Here is an 18,428-nt window from a genome sequence, read left to right as displayed (position 1 = left end):
AATTAAGCAAGTTGAGACAGGTATATATCCTACCATACTCAGCCGAGTGCTGTGCATCAACAAAGGAAGGTCTTTACTCACCTTGCCTGAGACAGTGAGTGGGTAATCCTTCACAAACACTACGTATCGAGGAATCTTGAAATGAGCAATCTGTGATATTAAAAAAAAAGCTCAGAATGTCAGAATCTGTTTTGGCTTGCATGTTATTCCATGTGACTAAGAGACTGGTTCTTTCTAAACTTTTCTCAAAACATCTTGCTACAGCCCATGGTCTTTTACACATCTTACAGAACCCCAATGCCACAAGCAACTCTTGGTGGCAACTTGAATGAAGTTTCTCTGTTTGTTGAACATCCATTTCTCCTCCCAGGGAGGCGTTCATGAGAAACCTGTCATGGTCCCCCAAACCAATCTGGGACCAGTTTTGGGAGTTGCTTACTAGGATGTTTCTGAAGTAAACCCTCAACCAAATCCTGTTGGAATACAGTTGATGCTTAACATGAGTTTGTGCTTGGACTGCCTGAACGACAACTGCTCAGTGTGTGAGAGAGAATAGTTGGGATTATGCTACCTTAGTCTGGAAACCAAGCAGATGCAACATGAGGGAGCAATACAAAGTCTTTTGCACTGCCACTTCTGACTGCATCTTCAAAAATTACAGAAAGACTCCTCAGTGAAGGAGAGATCTGTGGAGCTGGCTTTTAGTCTGTGAGGATATTTATTTAGCCATTCCATTTCAAGATGGATGTCATGAAGTTAGAGAAGGTGCAACAAAGAGCAACCAAAGTGATCAGAGAGTTTGGACACCAACCCTATGAAAATAAAAGGCAATTGTAGGAGCTACTTAACTTAGAGAGGAGATATAACTCAGGTTTATAAAATTAAGCATAATAAGGAAATAGCCAATGGAAGACTCTTCTGTCTCTTCCATAGAAGCCACCTAATGAAACTCACTAGGAAAACTAGTAAGAATAAATGTTCGTTGCGCAGTGTGTATCAATTATTGGAATATGTTGCCACACGATAGATAGATAGATAGATAGATAGATAGATAGATAGATAGATAGATAGATAGATAGATAGATAGATAGATAGATAGATAGATCGATCTCTGGCATCAATACAATTGAACGTGTCCAGAAATATTTTACAAGAAGAGTTCTCCATTCCTCTGAAAACAACAAAATACCTTATCCCACCAGACTTGAAATCCTAGGCTTAGAAAACTTGGAACTCCATCGCCTTCGACAAGACCTAAGTTTAACTCATAGAATCATCTATTGTAGTGTCCTTCCTGTTAAAGACTACTTCAGCTTTAATTGTAATAATACAAGAGCAACCAATAGATTTAAACTTAATGTCAACCGCTTTAATCTAGATTGCAAAAAATATGACTTCTGTAACAGAATCATCAGTACTTGGAATACTTTACCTGACTCTGTGGTCTCTTCCTATAATCCTAAAAGCTTTAACCAAAAACTTTCTACTATTGACCTCACCCCATTCCTAAGAGGACCATAAAGGGCGTGCATAAGCGCACAAACGTGCCTACCGTTCCTGTCCTATTATTTTTTTTCTTTTCTTCTTCCTATATATATACATATATATATATATATGCTTATACCTCCTAATATTTACTCATATATATGTTTATATACTATATAATCTTTTTGTATGATGTTGTGACTAAATAAATAAATAAATAAATAAATAAATAAATAAATAAATAAATAAATAAATAAATAAATAAATAAATAAATAAATAAATAAATAGATTGGCTCTAATTTAGGTGGCTTCACAAGGAGGTTAGACAAATTCCTAGGAGAGAATCTATCAATGAGTTGTGACATTTCCAGGCACAGGTACAATTGCTTCTATAGAGCAATGATAGGAGAGGAGGGCTAATTTATATCCTATTTGTGGTCTTCTTGGAGGTATCTGGTAAGGCATCATGTGAGACAAATGTTAGATAGATGGACCCAGATTTGATCTAGCAGGGCTAGTCTCATGTTCTCATACTTCTAAGAAGACGAGAATCTTTAGGCATTCTTTCTATTTCAGAGTTGCTCCAACCATCTTGCTACTATTACTGAAGTTGACTAGCAGCTGCTTTTCATGGCATCGAGCATTTTCAGAATTAAATGCCGTCTTCAGTGTACATTATAACTATAAAAATAAAAATACAAAAATACATCCTTTACATTCTATATAGTTGAAATTGAAAACCTGATATTGCACTATACCATAGTAGAATTCAATATGGTTATTGCCCTGGGATAGAAGCTGTTTTTCAGCTTATTTTTATTTTATTTTATTTTTATTTATTTTGTCACACAGTATATATAAGCATAAGCATGAAATAACTATACAATATATAAGCATATATATAAGTATGAGTATGTAATAACTATATTAATTGGATATAATGAAAGGAAACAATAGGACAGGAATGGTAGGCACGTTTGTGCTTATATGCACGTCCCTTACAGACCTCTTAGGAATGGGATGAAGTCAATGGTAGATAGTTTTTGGTTGAAGCTTTGGGGATTTTGGGAAGAGACCACAGAGTCAGGTAGTGTATTCCAAGCATTAACAACTCTGTTACTGAAGTCATATTTTCTGCAATCAAGATTGGAGTGGTTAACATTAAGCTTAAATCTATTGTTTGTTAATGTATTGTTGCAACTGAAGCTGAAGTAGTCTTTGACAGGAAGGACATTGTAATAGATGTCCTTCCTGTCAAAGGATTTCAAGTCTGGTGGCATAAGGTATTTTGTTGTATTCAGAGGAGTGGAGAATTCTTCTTGTAAAATATTTCTGGACACATTCAATTGTATTGATGTCAGAAATGTGGTATGGGTTCCAAACAGTCGAGTTGTATTCAAGAATTGGTCTAGCAAATGTTTTATATGCTCTGGTTAGTAGTGTAGTGTTTTTGGAGAAGAAGCTATGCAAGATTAGGTTTACAACTCTTAAGGCCTTTTTTGCGATGCATTTACAGTGGGCTTTGGCACTTAGATCATTTGTTACGAAAACTCCAAAGTCTTTAATAGGGTGGGGGTCATCTGTAAGGTAATGTCCATCAAGCTTGTACTTAGTGTTTAGGTTCTTTTTTCCAATATGTAAGACTGAGCATTTGCTGGTTGAGATTTGGAGTTGCCAAGTTTTAGACCATTCAGATACAAAGTCTAGGTCTTTTTGAAGGGTAGTTGTATCGTTGGTGGTGTTAAATAGTTTGACATCGTCAGCAAAGAGAACACAATCACTTGTAATATGGTCACAGAGATCATTAATGTATAATATGAAGAGTGTTGGTCCAAGAACGCTGCCTTGGGGAATGCCACTTTTGACAGGAACAGGATTTGATAGAGCATTGCCAATTTTGACCACTTGTTGTCTGTTTGATAGGAAAGCTGTTATCCAATTGTGGAGGGGTCCTGAGATGCCGTAGGATTTTAGTTTTAGGAGAAGTTTATCATGTACTACTTTTTTATTTGTCCTTGTTTTTGCCATTGAGTTAGGGTTTCTACATTAACTACTGATTCCAACTGAGATTTGATCTCTCTCTTTCTTCAGTTGCAAGGGGGAGGAATAGAGGAGGAAGACAATTCAAATCCATTCCTCTGATTGTCCTTACCTTTCCTTTGCAAAATGCCTTGATTTCATCTTCCGTGCATTCCTCTCCAGCTTTCACTCTGATGGAAGCACAGATCTCTTCTCCAAATCGTTCATCTTTTACACCAACTACCTGAATAGTTGGAGGGAGAGATTGAGTTTCAGAGGACTATTGATTAGGTTTCTTTTCTTGAGACTTATCTGACTCTACTGTTTCTCTGAAGGACATATATGGTGTCTTTTACAGAACGTAATTTTAGATGCTAAATATCTAAACAAGTAGCTGAGCCTGATGGCTTTTTCACTGTCACTCTCACCTGAACTTCTTGAATTTTAGGATGTGTGTGTAGAAATTGTTCAAGCTCTACTGGATATATGTTCTCCCCTCCTCGAATGATCATATCTTTGCAGCGACCTACAATCTTGCAGTAGCCATACTCATCAAGGATAGCAATGTCCCTGAAATGAAATTATAGTTATTCCATCCTAATTCCGCAGATTTCCTTCTTAGACATTTTGTATTTTCAATTTGTTATACCACAAATATTTATTATATTGCAAATTCTCACACAGATGGGAGGCAGTGAGTAGATCTCTGTGAATTCTATTTCAGATAAGTGAAGAATAATTTTAACCCTACAAGACATTTGTTTGTTTGTTTATTTGTTTGTTTTTTTGTTTATTATCAATTTTGCCATCCATGTCATAGGTAGTGACTCTAGGTGGCATAAAACAATCAAATAAAAACAACAATCAAAATACAATCATTGTAAAAGTATAACTCAATAATCATTAACTTTGAAATATATTAAAAAGCAATAGGGCACATAGAGAATGAGTGTATCAATAATGGAGCCATCTTAAGATATTATCAGTTCCCTGGAATCCCCAAGCCTGGTGACATAACCAGGTCTTGAGGGATCTCTGGAGCGTTAGCAGGGATGGAGCTAACATAACATAGGGCAGGGAGAGAGCCACATGACAGGGGGTTTCAAATACATCTATGGCCTTACAAGCACACTGAGATTTTACCCCTTGTCTTTCCTTGTAATCCTAAGCAAAGTTCCAAAATGATCTTTCTCCTTCCATTTATGGACCCATTTCAGATTGCTGGTTTCCTGCTGCCTTTAAGAATTAAAAGTCAATAGTCTGGGTGTCAGCAGTTGCTTGTTACTTGCCAGTAATGGCAACAGGAAACAGTTCTATGTTTCCTGCCAGCAAGGATTGGGTCGAGAGTGAAAAACATGGATGGGACTACTCTTGGCTTTGTGGGCTACACTTTTTGTAGTAAAACACTTAAAAATGTGGTGGTTTTTATGTGGTCCACCCTCTACATAATCTGGTTCGGTGCCAATATGAATAAATTTATAAACAATCTCTCAGATATGCTAGTCTTATACTTTAGAGTAAATGCAGCATTTTGGATTGGACATGGAAAGGAAGGGAAGGCCAGCACATAAGATGTGAGACAAGTTGTAATATAGATTGTAAATCAATTTTTCTATAAGCTGGAACACCAGCCAAAGTGGACAAAGGGATAATTGGCCATATCAGCCCCTGGCCATCCAGAAGCAAAGCTGAATTTAGGAACAATGCCAAGCTTTGTGTCTGAAAGAAAAGTTAGTATGTAGTTCCATTTCTGAATGAGTTCATTATTTATTTAGATTTTTGAAAATCTTTGTCTCTGTCTATAAAAAACATGAGTGCTCCCATTTTTAGTAAATAAAATAATGATTATACTTTTGTGTATCTATTCCCATTCCTTCCACCTAAAAAGGCCTCCCTTAACTAAACAACTAACAAACAAATTAAGTATTTATTTCCTATTTGTAGTGGGGATGAGACGGAATAAGTTTTGACTGGTGAATGTGGGAAGTCCATGGTAAACAACTTGATGGCTCTCCGTGGATCACACTATCAGAATCACTGACTTCCCCCAATGAACCAGTAGTTCCTGTGGACTTACCCAGTCTTGTACCACTGCTCATCATTCAACACTTCCTTGGTTTTGTTGGGGTCTGCCCAATATCCCAGCATGACACAGTAGCCTCTAATCTGAAGTTCTCCTGAGCTGTTTATTGGGAGGATTTCCCCTGTATTAGGATGCTCAATTTTTGCCTGTAATGCAGAGAAAAGCACAATCTTATGATAATGTGATGACAGGAGAAGGGAAAATAACTGAGATGATTAGGAAGACAAGGAGTACACCAGGGGTGGCCAACCTTGGCAACTTTAAGACCCTCTGAACTTCGACTCCCAGAATTCCCCAACCAGCCATGCTCCCCTGGTGTACAGTATAGCCTTGGAGGGGACCCAAATGGAAACTGTGAAGGGTGATACCAGAACTTGTGGCAAAGAGTTCAGTCACCTCTGTATGTGGGAAAATATATCCTACGGTCTCTGTTTTCTGTGCAATGCTGTCTTGAGGGAAGCCCATGAAAGTGACTGGGCTATTCTCTGTTGTTCCATAGACACCCTGCAAACCATAAAAGAAGGAAACACTGGTGAGATTGAGGAACAAAACCAGTTAGGAAGAAATTCCCCAAAAATCAGAAACAAACTAAAGCAGACCTGCTAAAAAAACCTTTCAGAGCTGTATGTTTCGTTCTCGCCTCAGTACATGTTATATGATATAGGAAGCATCTACATCAGATATAATACGTAAGGATAAATTGTTTTGAAACTTAGAAGCATTTTAAAAGCTTGTCTTAATACTGAAGTGATTAGCTATTGAAAAATGCCACCACAGGGCTTTATCCTTAACTATCTAGGAACCTGACATATGGTCCTGACATATGGGTGTTTTTGACTAATTAGTCAAATTAGACAATGATTTTGTAGAGAACATGCTTTGCAATACCAGTGCCATAGGTACAATCTGCATAGGGTACATTTAGCCACTTAGAATGGGAAATTAACTTCATTACTTCTGTTCACAATCCATAGATATGTTTGGGGATCCCAGAAAACCTCTAACTCTTTGAATTTGTTTAAGTAATACAGCTGCTTTATTAAGAATATAAGACAGTAAGTGAGCAGGGTTTGTGTGCTTTTTCATCTGTTCTTACGCTCAATGACAAACGTTCTCTGTAGGGGCTCTGCTCCCATGGAATAGCCCTCTCTTCAAGAATGGTCCCCATTTTTATAGCCTTTTGGAAATTGGTCAAAATCTGGCTGCTCTGGTTCCACCTATCTTAGTTAGTTAAGATATCTAAATTTACATTATTTATTATCTCAGTAAACTGTTTCTTATCTAAGTTTCTTAAGGAGTGAAACAAATCAAAATACGATTTGAGCAAAAATAAATAACTTAAAAAGTTAGTTTAATTTGTGCTTTTCATGGTGCCATCCTTGTTTGGATCGCTGCAGAATGTAATTTTTTGCAAGGACTAAAAAGGAGTTGATGGTGCCACAGGATTAAGGACTTGGAGAATATAAAGAGGGTTACAGCTGCCCCTCTTTGCTTTGGAGCTCATGAAACAAGCTAGATTGTCTGTGATGGGAAATAAAATTATGGACTAGAAAGAAATTTAGGTGTGTTTGGCCTGATGCAAATAGGGAAGGATGGGGAAGTGCTGCCAAGGGAACCGTAAGCACTCTGTGGAACTCAATGTAAGGATGGGCTGGCAGAACTAGCGTAAAAGACTGACATAAAACCATGGGTGCAATGGAAGACAGAAGACTATCAAGCGCCAGAATGGGACATCTTGTCATGGCCAACTCAAACATGGGACAACTCACTGCAGGACAATTCAATAATTCAATTTAATTATTTAAAATAATTAAAACATTATTTTAATTTTTGTAATTCACATTTGACCCTCCCTTGGCATCCTTTCTTCAAGGATTCTATTCTACCATTTCAACAATATTGATGTAACTCTTGTCCTGCAATGAGTTGTCCTAGACCCATCAAGAGCAAAGAGTTTTAGCCCAAGCTTCTGCCTTAGACAAAATGGTGTTCCGAAATTGTAAGGATCGATAGGTAGTTCTTGACTAACGATGACAATTGGAACCAGGATTTCCATTGTTAAACAAGGTGCTTGTTAAATGAGTCATGGCCAATTTTACTACCTTTTTTTTGCAACAGCTGTTAAGTGAGTCACAGCAGTTAAGTGAATCATGCGGTCATTAAGCAAATCCATCTTTCCACATTCATTTTGCTTGCAGGAAGATGGCTGAAAAAGTTGCAAATGGTGTTCATATAACTCTGGGATGCTGCCACCGTCATAAATACATGCCAGTTGCCAAGTGCCTGAATTTTGATCATGTGTCTGGGGGGGGGGGAAGCTGCGACAGTCATAAGTATAAGAACTGGTCATAAATCACTTTTTTCAGTGACATTGTAACTTTGAGCAGTCACTAAGTGAATGGTTATACACCAAGGACTACCTGTGTGTCCACTTTTCTATAGAGACAGACAACGCCACTGTTCAATAGCAGAGTGAAGACTTGGATCAAGATGCGAATTATGATTTCACTGTGGTTTCTTCAAAATGGAACTGGGAGAACTTATTGGAGGGAAAGATTTCTATCATAGCAATTAGCAAAGTCATCAGCAGTACATGGAAACGTGGCAGAGTTTCTGCTCATATTACAAAGACTTGTGCTACCTCTATTGGCTATAAAGAAGAAGGCAAGTTTTATTAAGGTACTAGCTTACATGCCACTTTGACACATATGATATTTATATTTAAAGCTATGTTTAAGTTCGATTTAAAAAAAAACAACTAGAAAAAAACGAAGCAACATTGGCTTAAGAGAAAAGAGTAGAACTGGCCAGAAAACAAGAAAAATGTTTAAACTTCAAAGGCTATGTAAAAAACAGAGGGGAATAAAATAATAAACCAAAGGAAGTATTTAAGAGAGATGGAGCCAGTTACCAAAGCTTGTCTCATTTTGAGCTTTGGGATGGATTTAATTATCCCCTCTAATAACATTGGGTATTTGTCTAGACTTGAAACACCAATGTTCTTTCCAGTCCTCTCTTGGCAATCTCCTCTCATTTTCCCCAACAATCTTGCCTTCATTTGCTTAACATCAACTGGCTTACAGTCAGTTGTTCTTTGGGACTATGTGCCAGGTCCCTAAGGACCAAGTCTCCTTTGGCTCTAAATTTGGAAGGTCCGAGTTATTTTTGAGGGTAAATGCCTTTTATAGGCTCAGGTGTAGCTCAGTTTCTGTAAGGTAAAAATAGCAGGACCCAAACCTGCAGGGGTAAAGATATTCCATCTGCAAGGGAAGCCCTTCACTCTCCTGCATCACTGGAAGAAACATACTAGACACTGTATTATGAGGAAAAATCCATTGCACAAGTTCAGGGGAATTTTCCATTTTTATTGTTGTTTCTTCATATGATCTGTAACTGCATCCAAGCACAGAGTCTGCATTTAAGCATTGTTGGATCCTGACGTCCAGACATATGTAATTATCAATACTTTCAGATATAATGTTTATTCATTCAATGATATTGGAGTATAGGTAGTCCTCAACTTACAACAGTTCATTTAGTGTCTGTTCAAAGTTACAGTAGCACTGAAAAAAGTGACTTATGACCATTTTTCACACTTATGACTGTTGCAGCATCCCCATGATCACATAAGCAAAATTTACATGCTTGGTAACTACTTCGTATTTATGACCGTTGTAGTATCCTAGGGTCATGTGATGCCCTTTTGTGACCTTCTGACAAGCAAAGTCAATGGAGAATCCAGATTCATTTAACAACTGGGTTACTAACTTAACAATTGCAGTGGTTTATGTAACAAACGTGGCAAGAAAAGTCATAAAATGGAGCAAACTCTTTAACAAATGTTTTGGGCTCAAAGGTGGTCATAACTCGAGGATGACCTGTATACCATGGAGTAAATCTGAAATCAAAGTAACACTATAGTACTTTTTGTCTACCAGGAAGTTTGCATTTTAACATGCTCTGGGGGGAAAAAGGGAAGAATTACACCATGTGTCTTTCTATCTAACTGTAAGATCTGAGTTGCAGAAAGAATCTAAGAAATAGAACTAAGGAGAAATTTCCTGACAGTTAGAACAATTAATAAGTGGAATGACTTGCCTGCAGAAGTTGTGAATGCTCCAACACTGGAAATTTTAAAGAAAATGTTGGATAACCATCTGTCTGAGATAGTGTAGGGTTTCCTGCCTGGGCAGGGGGTTGGACTAGAAGACCTCCAAGGTCCCTTCCAACTCTGTTGTTATTATTATAAATGCACCACTGGTGGAACAAACCCATAGCCCAAATGCTGCAAGATGGTGTTCCATCATCGAATGAATCTTGCACAAACTTCTCTTAGTCTCCTATGAAAACTATCTTGAAAGTGATTATCTCCATGTCTTGCGACAGATAAATGTTATGATTTAATTCAGGTTTATATGAAGAAATATTTTCTGTTTCCTCTGAAAATGCTCCATTTCAGCAGTTGACCTATATTTGTAGTACAACCAGAAAGGAAATGGATTCTCTCCTTCCACCTGCTTACTTCTGTTCCATGCAGGTCAGGGGTGAAATTCAGCAGGTTCTATCCGGCTCGGGTGAACCGGTAGCGGTGGGAGGCTCCTCCCACCCGTGCGGACCTCATGACATCACTTTTTTGTGATGATTTTAAGCCTCTGCGCATGCACAGATGACGGGGCGCACACACATTTGCGAACCGGTAGGAAGGTAAGTTAATTTCACTCTGATGCAGGTATTTAATAAATTCTACCCGAGCTTTCCACTGCAATATTTTATTCTTCCTCAGAGGGAAAGGCAATGGAATCTCATCTTCAAGCATCATATTTGGTTGGCTGGGTTCAGTGTTGTGCTAGAGCTGGCTCATCTTGATTGCTGAATTTACAGGAACTTTGCAAACCGTTTGAGAACAGAGCTGAGCCTGATACTTGGTGTGCTGATCAGCTGCTCCATGGCATGGCAGGAGAAACAACCAAGTCTGCAGAACCAGTTCTTAAACACTGGCTATGTTCATACAACCCTTTAGACTAGACTAAAATGCGTTGTGGTACAGGATTTGTGGAAAACACAGATACTAGCCAGGTGCATGATCCAAGCCATCATCTTACGTTTAAGTACAGCATGTGAACACAGCAAGTGGGTTTTCTTCACTTGGATTTAAGACTCAGGATGTTGAGTGAGCCAAGTTCCCACAAATTGGGATCTTCTCCCCTATCCAGCCAGGCCAGACCACTGAAAGCCAACCTCCTGCTATTTTTCTGTCTTGGTGGCTTGGACTATAAACTTATTTCCAGAATGAGTAGCATTCCTGTGGTTCATCAATCTTTCTCCGTACTGCCTGAGTTTTAGAAACGGTGTCTGGCAGCTGCCACAGAGAGGCATGTGACATTAACTGGCTTATTTTATCAAGGGTTTCCAAATGTTTTGCCTAATAATGAATCAACCTGTCTGAAACTGGGAGGAAGATAGGCAGTTATAGGGAAGGGAGGGCAGGAACACTCCTTTGTCAAATAGGCAATAAAGCTCACAAAGGCAGAAAAATCAACTTAGTGGAAGAAGTTCTGGAAGTAGAGCAACTTTACCTTCACTTACCTTACCATATGTTAGGGTAAAGTTTCTCTAGTGCCAGAACTTCTTCCTCTCCATTGATTTTCTGCCTTTGTGAATCTACAACTTGCAGAATGAGGAGCCCTTGGAGTTGTTGGCTTCTACCAAGAAAAACCAGTGTCCCCACCCTTGTTCCATTGTTGTGCTGCCCATTAGGGTCCTCACTCCCCCAAAATCTCTTTTGACTTGTGGCCATCCCAAAATTGTCCAGTCTTTTCTTTAATTGTTTAACATTCTGGCAGTGGCTCTCTAGATCAGGGATGTCAAACTCGATTTCATTGAGAGCAACATCAGAGTAGTGTTTGACCTTGGGGGGGCTAGGGGTGGGCGTGGCTGGGGTGGGCGTGGCCAGGGTGGGCATGGCCAGCTCAATGTCACTGTGTCAGGGGCACCTGTGGTGGCATCCGAGCGCTCTGCCAACAAAAACAGACTTGGGAGGGCCACCTGCAGTCCTCCCAAGCTCCATTTTCACTGGCAGAGGTACCACAGGCCAGTACTTCAATGTTTCCAGGGTGGCCCCATGGGCCAGATATAAGAACCCCATGGGCCAGATTCAGTCCCCGGGCCTCGAGTTTGACACCCCTCCTCAGTGGTGAAATCTGAACTAGTTTACTACCAGTTCGCTGGCTGCATATGCCTGCTGTGCACATGCTTGCACAGTGCACACTGCGCACCATGCACCAAATGTGCATGCGCACGCAATGCACGCAAAAAGGAGGCATGGGGTAAGTAGAACAGCGCGGGGGGGGGGAATCAGCTGTGGCATGCAATTTTTTTTTACTTTTAAAAGCATTTTTTACAACCTATTCGTCTGAATAGGTTGGAAAAAAATGCTTTTGAAAGTTAAAAAAAGAGGCTCTGACGATCACATGGCTCAGCTGTAATTGTCAGAGCCTTTTTTTTTTACCTTTTAAAAGCATTTTTTAAAAGAAGCAGCAAGCGGGTGATTGGATGGGCATGGGTGGGTGGGGGCAGGAATTTTTGCTACTGGTTCTCCGAACCACCCGCCGCCATCACTACCAGATCGGGCGATCCGATCCAAACTGGGAGCATTTCACCTCTGTCCCTGCTCTAGATTTTCAAGTTGGAGTCTTATAACCCATACTTGCAGAAGACAGAATTGAACCTGAAACCTTTTGTGTGCCGTACACTGCTTTGGAGCCCTTGGTGCTCTGAGCTTGATGGTTTCCTTGCTGACGTTTCATTACCAAACTAGATAACATCAGATGTAAGACCCCATAGTTCACAGGTGTCAAACTCGCCACATCATGTTGTCATCACGTGATGTTTTGCAATATTTCCCCCATTCTCGGAGCTGGAGTGGGCATGGCTTGTGCGTGATGCATTCAGCCTGTGGGCCACCAGTTTGACAACCTCTGCAATAGTTCAACCCTGAGCTACAAATATTCTCTTCTATCAATGATCACTTCTTCCCAGGTCTTTATGGGGGTTCCACATCTGGAAGGTACCAAGGTAGGGATATTTGAACTAGAATGTGAATAATTTCAGTTTCTAGTGTTCCGTAATAGTGAACTAATGAAAAAAGTTGGATAATATAGCCATATAATAGTAATCATCTATTGGGCAAAAATCTGCACTGGTCATGCTAACACTAATGAAAATCATTTTTTAAAAAATGGAGTAATAAGGGCAACCAACAGCTAAACTAGTAAGTCCAAAACAGCTTGAGCTTCAGTGCCATTACACTCTATTTCTGTATTTTTGATGTGGCCATCTGTTTATTCCATGAGGATCACCGTAGAGAGGCAAATGGAAATTCAACCTTCATAAATCATTAGCCATTTGATTCATGTTTTGTAGAGGAATAGATGTTTACAAAATGTCCATTGATTAAGAAAGAGAAGTTTGTGGTATAATCTTACCTATCCTGAGATGTCCTCCTGCTTTGGTCCCTCTAGGACATCTAAATTAAAGGACTGAACAGGGGTCCAGGAAAGTGTGGGATTTGTTGATGTGGAGAAGAGGGCTCACGGACAATGAAGCCATTGTCACTTACTGACCCCATGCTACCTGAAACGTTCTGGCAGGAATTATAAAAACTACGATGTTGTGAGAATCACTGACTCTTCTCTTTCCAGTTCTTACTCATCACCAGTAAATAACTGCATAATGGGTGGTGTGCAAACTTAAATCTGCCAACATGCCACTGAGGAGTTCAGACACAAACATAAAAGAGTTCAAAGGCTCTCCCTCAAGTCCAAACCAACTCTGAAGCCCAACCTTCTGCAAGGCATGCTCCTCAGATAAAAGGAGAACTCAGGAAAATATATATTGACAGCCAACTGAATTCTCATGGTTATCTTGTTTTGCCTTAGAGTCCTTAATAGATACATTCTGAATGGAAGGTATATGTTGATTATTTTAGCTCTAAAGAGTCACAACAGAATCTTTGCTTCTAAATCTGTAGTTTTTACCTTGGAGAAAAAAAATCAAGCCACCAGAAGTGAATGAAAACTGATTAGATCTCCAATGTTCCCCAAATAAATACAGTCTGAATAAAAACTTCATGTTGTTCACATATCTGTGGCCTTTTGTTACTGTGTCAGGTTCTACTTTCAAAATACATTCAATACTTTGAATGTATTTTGAAGTAATCTCATTGTAGGAGTCCAATTGATTACCATAAACTGTGCCTGAAATGCTCCCTTGCCTCCCCACACTGGTTATTTTGTCCTGGGCTGCTGAGTTGCCTGCCCCCTTCTGAAGGACACAAACAGGAAGACCACATGGAAGAGTGAATGTTTGGGCTTCAGATCTAGCAGTTTCACCCATGGCAGGGTCAATCAATTTGGCTTTATAAGGAATAATAATAGTTGGGCCTGGCTTTATTTATGAATCTATAAAGAAAACGGGCCATATGACCTACTCCTACACCATCCACTGGATCAAAAAGCATCCACTGGGAATAAAGATTCTCCTCTTTCTGAAGATGTAAAGAATGCCAGGCTAAGAGGAGAAGTACTTTGTTTCTGTCACATCAATCTTTACAAGGTATCTGGGTACATAATAATATAACAACAACAACAACAACAGAGTTGGAAGGGACCTTGGAGGTCTTCTAGTCCAACCCCCTGCCCAGGCAGGAAACCCTACACCATTTCAGACAAATGGTGCAGCTTTCACCTGAGCAATCTTGTTGGTAGAATAGCGCAAAGGCCCACACACTGAAATTCAGCACAATAAACCATATGAGATGCTTGAAAGAAAACTAACCAGCTGGATGCTGAATTGGACTTTATGAGGATTAGGTACAAAGTACAAAGGGAAGACTTGGAAACTGTGATATCAGAGAGTTGGAGCTCAAAGAACCATCAATAATGAGTTTAAAAGCACAGCAAGCCAGAAACTCAGTTCAAGTATATTCAAGTATATTCCAGACCGGGAGACAGAAATGAAGTACACCACAGATTGCAGACCAAAAGCTGGCAGAAAAACAATAAATAAGACCATAAGAATTAATGGTTTCAAAAAAGGCAGAAGAAAAAAACATAGGCCGATGTCACAGAGACGAGGCTTAGAGCAAGCAAGAGGATAAGTCGCTCAGGTTAGTTTATCTACACATGGCTTGATTTTTAAAAAATTTTAATTTGATTTTATGGGCTTTAAATGTCAATTTTACAGGGTGTTATTTTATTTTAAATTTGGCCATTTGAATAAGTTTTTTTAAGGGTTGTTCTTAGTATTGTATGTATTGTTCCTTTTGTATTTTATTCTGGCTGTTCACCGCCCTGAGTCCTTCGGGAGAAGGGCAGTATACAAATTAAATTATTATTATTATTATTATTATTATTATTATTATTATTATTATTATTATTATTATTATTATTATTATTATTATTATTATTATTATTATTATTATTATTATTATTACTACTACATGGAGGTAATTGATAGAGATGGCATCCAAGCTATGGGTTTTTCACCTCCCCAGCTCTCTGCCTCTGGGAATGAGACTTCTGAGAGTTTTAGAAACGTTACATAGCTCCTTTCCCTCCCAGGCAGCCCAGAATTATGCCCTCAGATTCACAAACATACCCCAAATGAAATATCTTCTTCCTTTTCAAAGGATCCTTTGAAATGTACCTGTGCAAAACAACCTTGACTATCAGTCTGACTAAGAGTATACAAGGTAGCCTCAGTGACATCTCTCAACAATGGAAAAAACCCAGACATTCTTGCATATAATCTCTCCTCTGTGTCCCAAGCCAATCCTTGGATTTTCTCCCTTTATTGAGCCTGTCTCACTTCTATAAACAACTCAATCAGCTGGGCTTTTGTAGCCTGCTTTGGTAGGGAAGCCTCAACAAGCTCACAGTTGTATGTGAACAGTGGCCAGCAGTTTGCTGCAGTCAATCTTTGACTGGAGACCCACCCAAAATGTTCCATCTACAGCCTCCAACCTCTGCTGTTTCTTAGTCTCTCTTTTTCTCTCCCTGCCAACACCTACAAAGCCCAAAAGGGGTAAAACCCAGGGGACTTTGATTTCTTCATTTTGTCCATGCCATGGTTACTCATCTCTAGTTGGCCTGGCATCCATTCCTCTCCACTGTATTTCTGTTTTTAATGCCTGCTCACTAGACTGAAAACAGCCTCATATGGTAACTTTATGCCTTTTAATATGGGAATAAATATGCGGGAAACATTATCCAAAGCATACTATGCCCCATTCTTTGCTTTTAGGGAATCTGTATATCAAATAAATGGAAATGAGGAAATCATACTTCTATGGCAATAAGGAAATATAAGTTGCCTTGGGCAAAATGGGCAACATACAAGATTGATAAGGAAATAAGGAAATCATACTTCTCCTCTCCTCTTGGCGCAGAGAGCAAACTAAGGTCAATCAATAGGAGAGAATTACTAATACTAATCAGTAGGCAGAATACAGAATAACAGAGTTGGAAGGGACCTTGGGGGCCTTCCTGTTCAACCCCCTGCGCTGGCAGGAGAGCCTCTACTATTCTGGACACATGAAAAAAATGTCAAGAAACTCTAAAATATAAAGCAAAAAAAGAAGTAAAATAGATTCAAAGGGAAAGGAAGGGAAAATAATGGAATTAAGCCTCCTTACAAATTACTACCAGTGGTGGATTTCTACCAGTTCTCGCCTGTTCAGGCAAACCAGTAGTGGTGGTGGCAGGAGGCTCTGCCCACCTGCCCAAACGTCATCATGGATGCTCTGCGCATCTGCAGAAGGTTCTGCGCATGCACAGAAGCACCACACACAAGCAAAGCAAGCGCACACATGTGCGCGTTCACAGTTCCAAACCGGTAGCGAGGGTAAGTGGAACCTACCACTGATTACTACCAAAGTTCCGGAGTTCTCCTGAGAGACGGCTGTAGTGTTTAATCAATCTATGTTCCTTTTACAAATTAGAATGAAGTTACAGTCCCGTCTGCTGGTTTCCAAAACTCTGTTACACAGGAACACTAAGCACTTTACAAAAACGTTGTTATACTAATTCTTGGATTCCCACTATAAAGAGGAGACTAGTTTTTATTAAAGAATGAGGGACAGAGAATTCAAGTTGTTGCAAATGCTCTACGAAGTCAACTGCTAAGAGATAATATGAATTACTGACTTTGCAAGTACAACAGACTTTTATATATTACATGATGGCAGACTAGACAAACTATGTCTAGATGTTCTGAGCCATGCTCTCTGACGGCCATGCTTTCTGAAAGTTTATTAAAGACAACATTTAGTATCTGCAGAAAATTATACCATTTCCTATTCCTATATTACACTGTCTCTAATGCTTAAGTTCTATGACATCATTTAATTTTCATAAACTGCTTATTTAACAATTGTTTTCTGAAGTATCCTCTTTATTTCTATAAATTTTAAATAAAAATAATACACTTTTTAAAGTGTAATTTGTTTGGAGTGAAGCAACAGATCATGTTATCTGCATTTTACCTTTCTCTCAATATTAAAGCAACAGTATGGATTAACTTCTAAAGAAGTATTGCAGTCCTCTAGTACTCTAACTGAAAGTTTTTATCTTTGCAATCTGAGACCCTCAATATATATACATATATATATATTATAGTGTCATTAATTTGTTTTCATGCCATCTGTCTATCAAGTTGCCACAGGCTCAAGGATATTTCCATAAGACTGCTATCATTGCCGAATAGATCCATCTAAAGATATTTCATGATTCTATTCACATTGAAAGGCATTAGAACATTCTGAATTCAGGTCTCTGGAAAAGAAAAATATTTTGCAATAAAAATAAAATTATTACAACAACAGCTGTGTATATTAATGATAAAAGAAATGGAAATAAAAGCGGAAAGAAGAATTTTGAGTTAGCAAATAAGCTGGGGAAATGGCTAGCTTATAAATTACGAAAAGTAAAGGAAAAAATGATATTAAAATTACAAATTGGAAAAATCATGGTATCAGATAATGCAAGTATTCAAAGAATATTTCATCAATATTATGCAAAATGATTCAAAGAAGAAGACATTCCCCAGCAGAAGTGGGAGGAATATTTAAGGAAACAGCATTCACCAAAGTAAATGGATAAACAAAAAGAGAAGATAAATGAACCCCTAAAAATAAGGGAAGGCTATCATGCCATAAAAAAGATTAAAATAGGGAAAGTGCTTGGATCACATGGCCTCCCAACTTCCTATTGTAAACATTTTGATGATGAACTATTCTAACCTTTTAAAAAACCTTTCCTTTTAAAGAAAAGTTTAAAAAAAGGAAAAGGGAAAAGGAAATATATGAGAAACTAAGAAAGATGGATATAGGAAAAAGGATATTATGATTTAATTCTAAAGAGATGGGTGAGATTATTTGTTTGTATCTGCTGTAAGAAAGACTGTGAGTCATGTTTCTTTTCCTGTTTCTACCAATAGCTTCTCACTTATTTCCTTTTTCTTTTCTTTGATTTTTTTTTTGTATTTATATCCCGCCCTTCTCTGAAGACTCAGGGCGGCTTATACTATGTCAAGCAATAGTCTTCATCCATTTGTATATTATATACAAAGTCAACTTATTGCCCCCAACAATCTGGGTCCTCATTTTACCTACCTTATAAAGGATGGAAGGCTGAGTCAACCTTGGGCCTGGTGGGACTTGAACCTGCAGTAATTGCAAGCAGCTGCTGTTAATAACAGACTGCATTAGTCTGTTGAGCACCAGAGGCCCTTTTTAAAATTTTAAAATGTTCCCTTTAGAATATCTCTTATTCTTGTCAAAAT

The 18,428-nt window shown here is 38.7% G+C and overlaps 1 protein-coding gene across 1 annotated transcript in view; it reads right to left on the bottom strand.

Annotated features, from left to right (window-relative positions):
• Positions 1-18,428, bottom strand: part of ACSF2 (acyl-CoA synthetase family member 2) — a 67,496-nt gene that overhangs the window by 1,513 nt on the left and 47,555 nt on the right. Inside the window, exons 11-15 of the mRNA XM_058171379.1 lie at positions 5,985-6,092; positions 5,583-5,734; positions 3,934-4,075; positions 3,639-3,749; positions 82-150 (exon numbers count right to left, since the gene is read on the bottom strand). Of these exons, the coding sequence (XP_058027362.1) occupies positions 82-150; positions 3,639-3,749; positions 3,934-4,075; positions 5,583-5,734; positions 5,985-6,092 (582 nt within the window). The remainder of the gene's footprint in view (positions 1-81; positions 151-3,638; positions 3,750-3,933; positions 4,076-5,582; positions 5,735-5,984; positions 6,093-18,428) is intronic.

This window comes from Ahaetulla prasina, chromosome 2, assembly GCF_028640845.1.
Source record: "Ahaetulla prasina isolate Xishuangbanna chromosome 2, ASM2864084v1, whole genome shotgun sequence".
Lineage (NCBI taxonomy): Eukaryota > Metazoa > Chordata > Lepidosauria > Squamata > Colubridae > Ahaetulla > Ahaetulla prasina.
The sequence above is the reverse complement of the archived record's forward strand: the minus strand, read 5'-3'. Positions and strand labels throughout refer to the sequence as shown.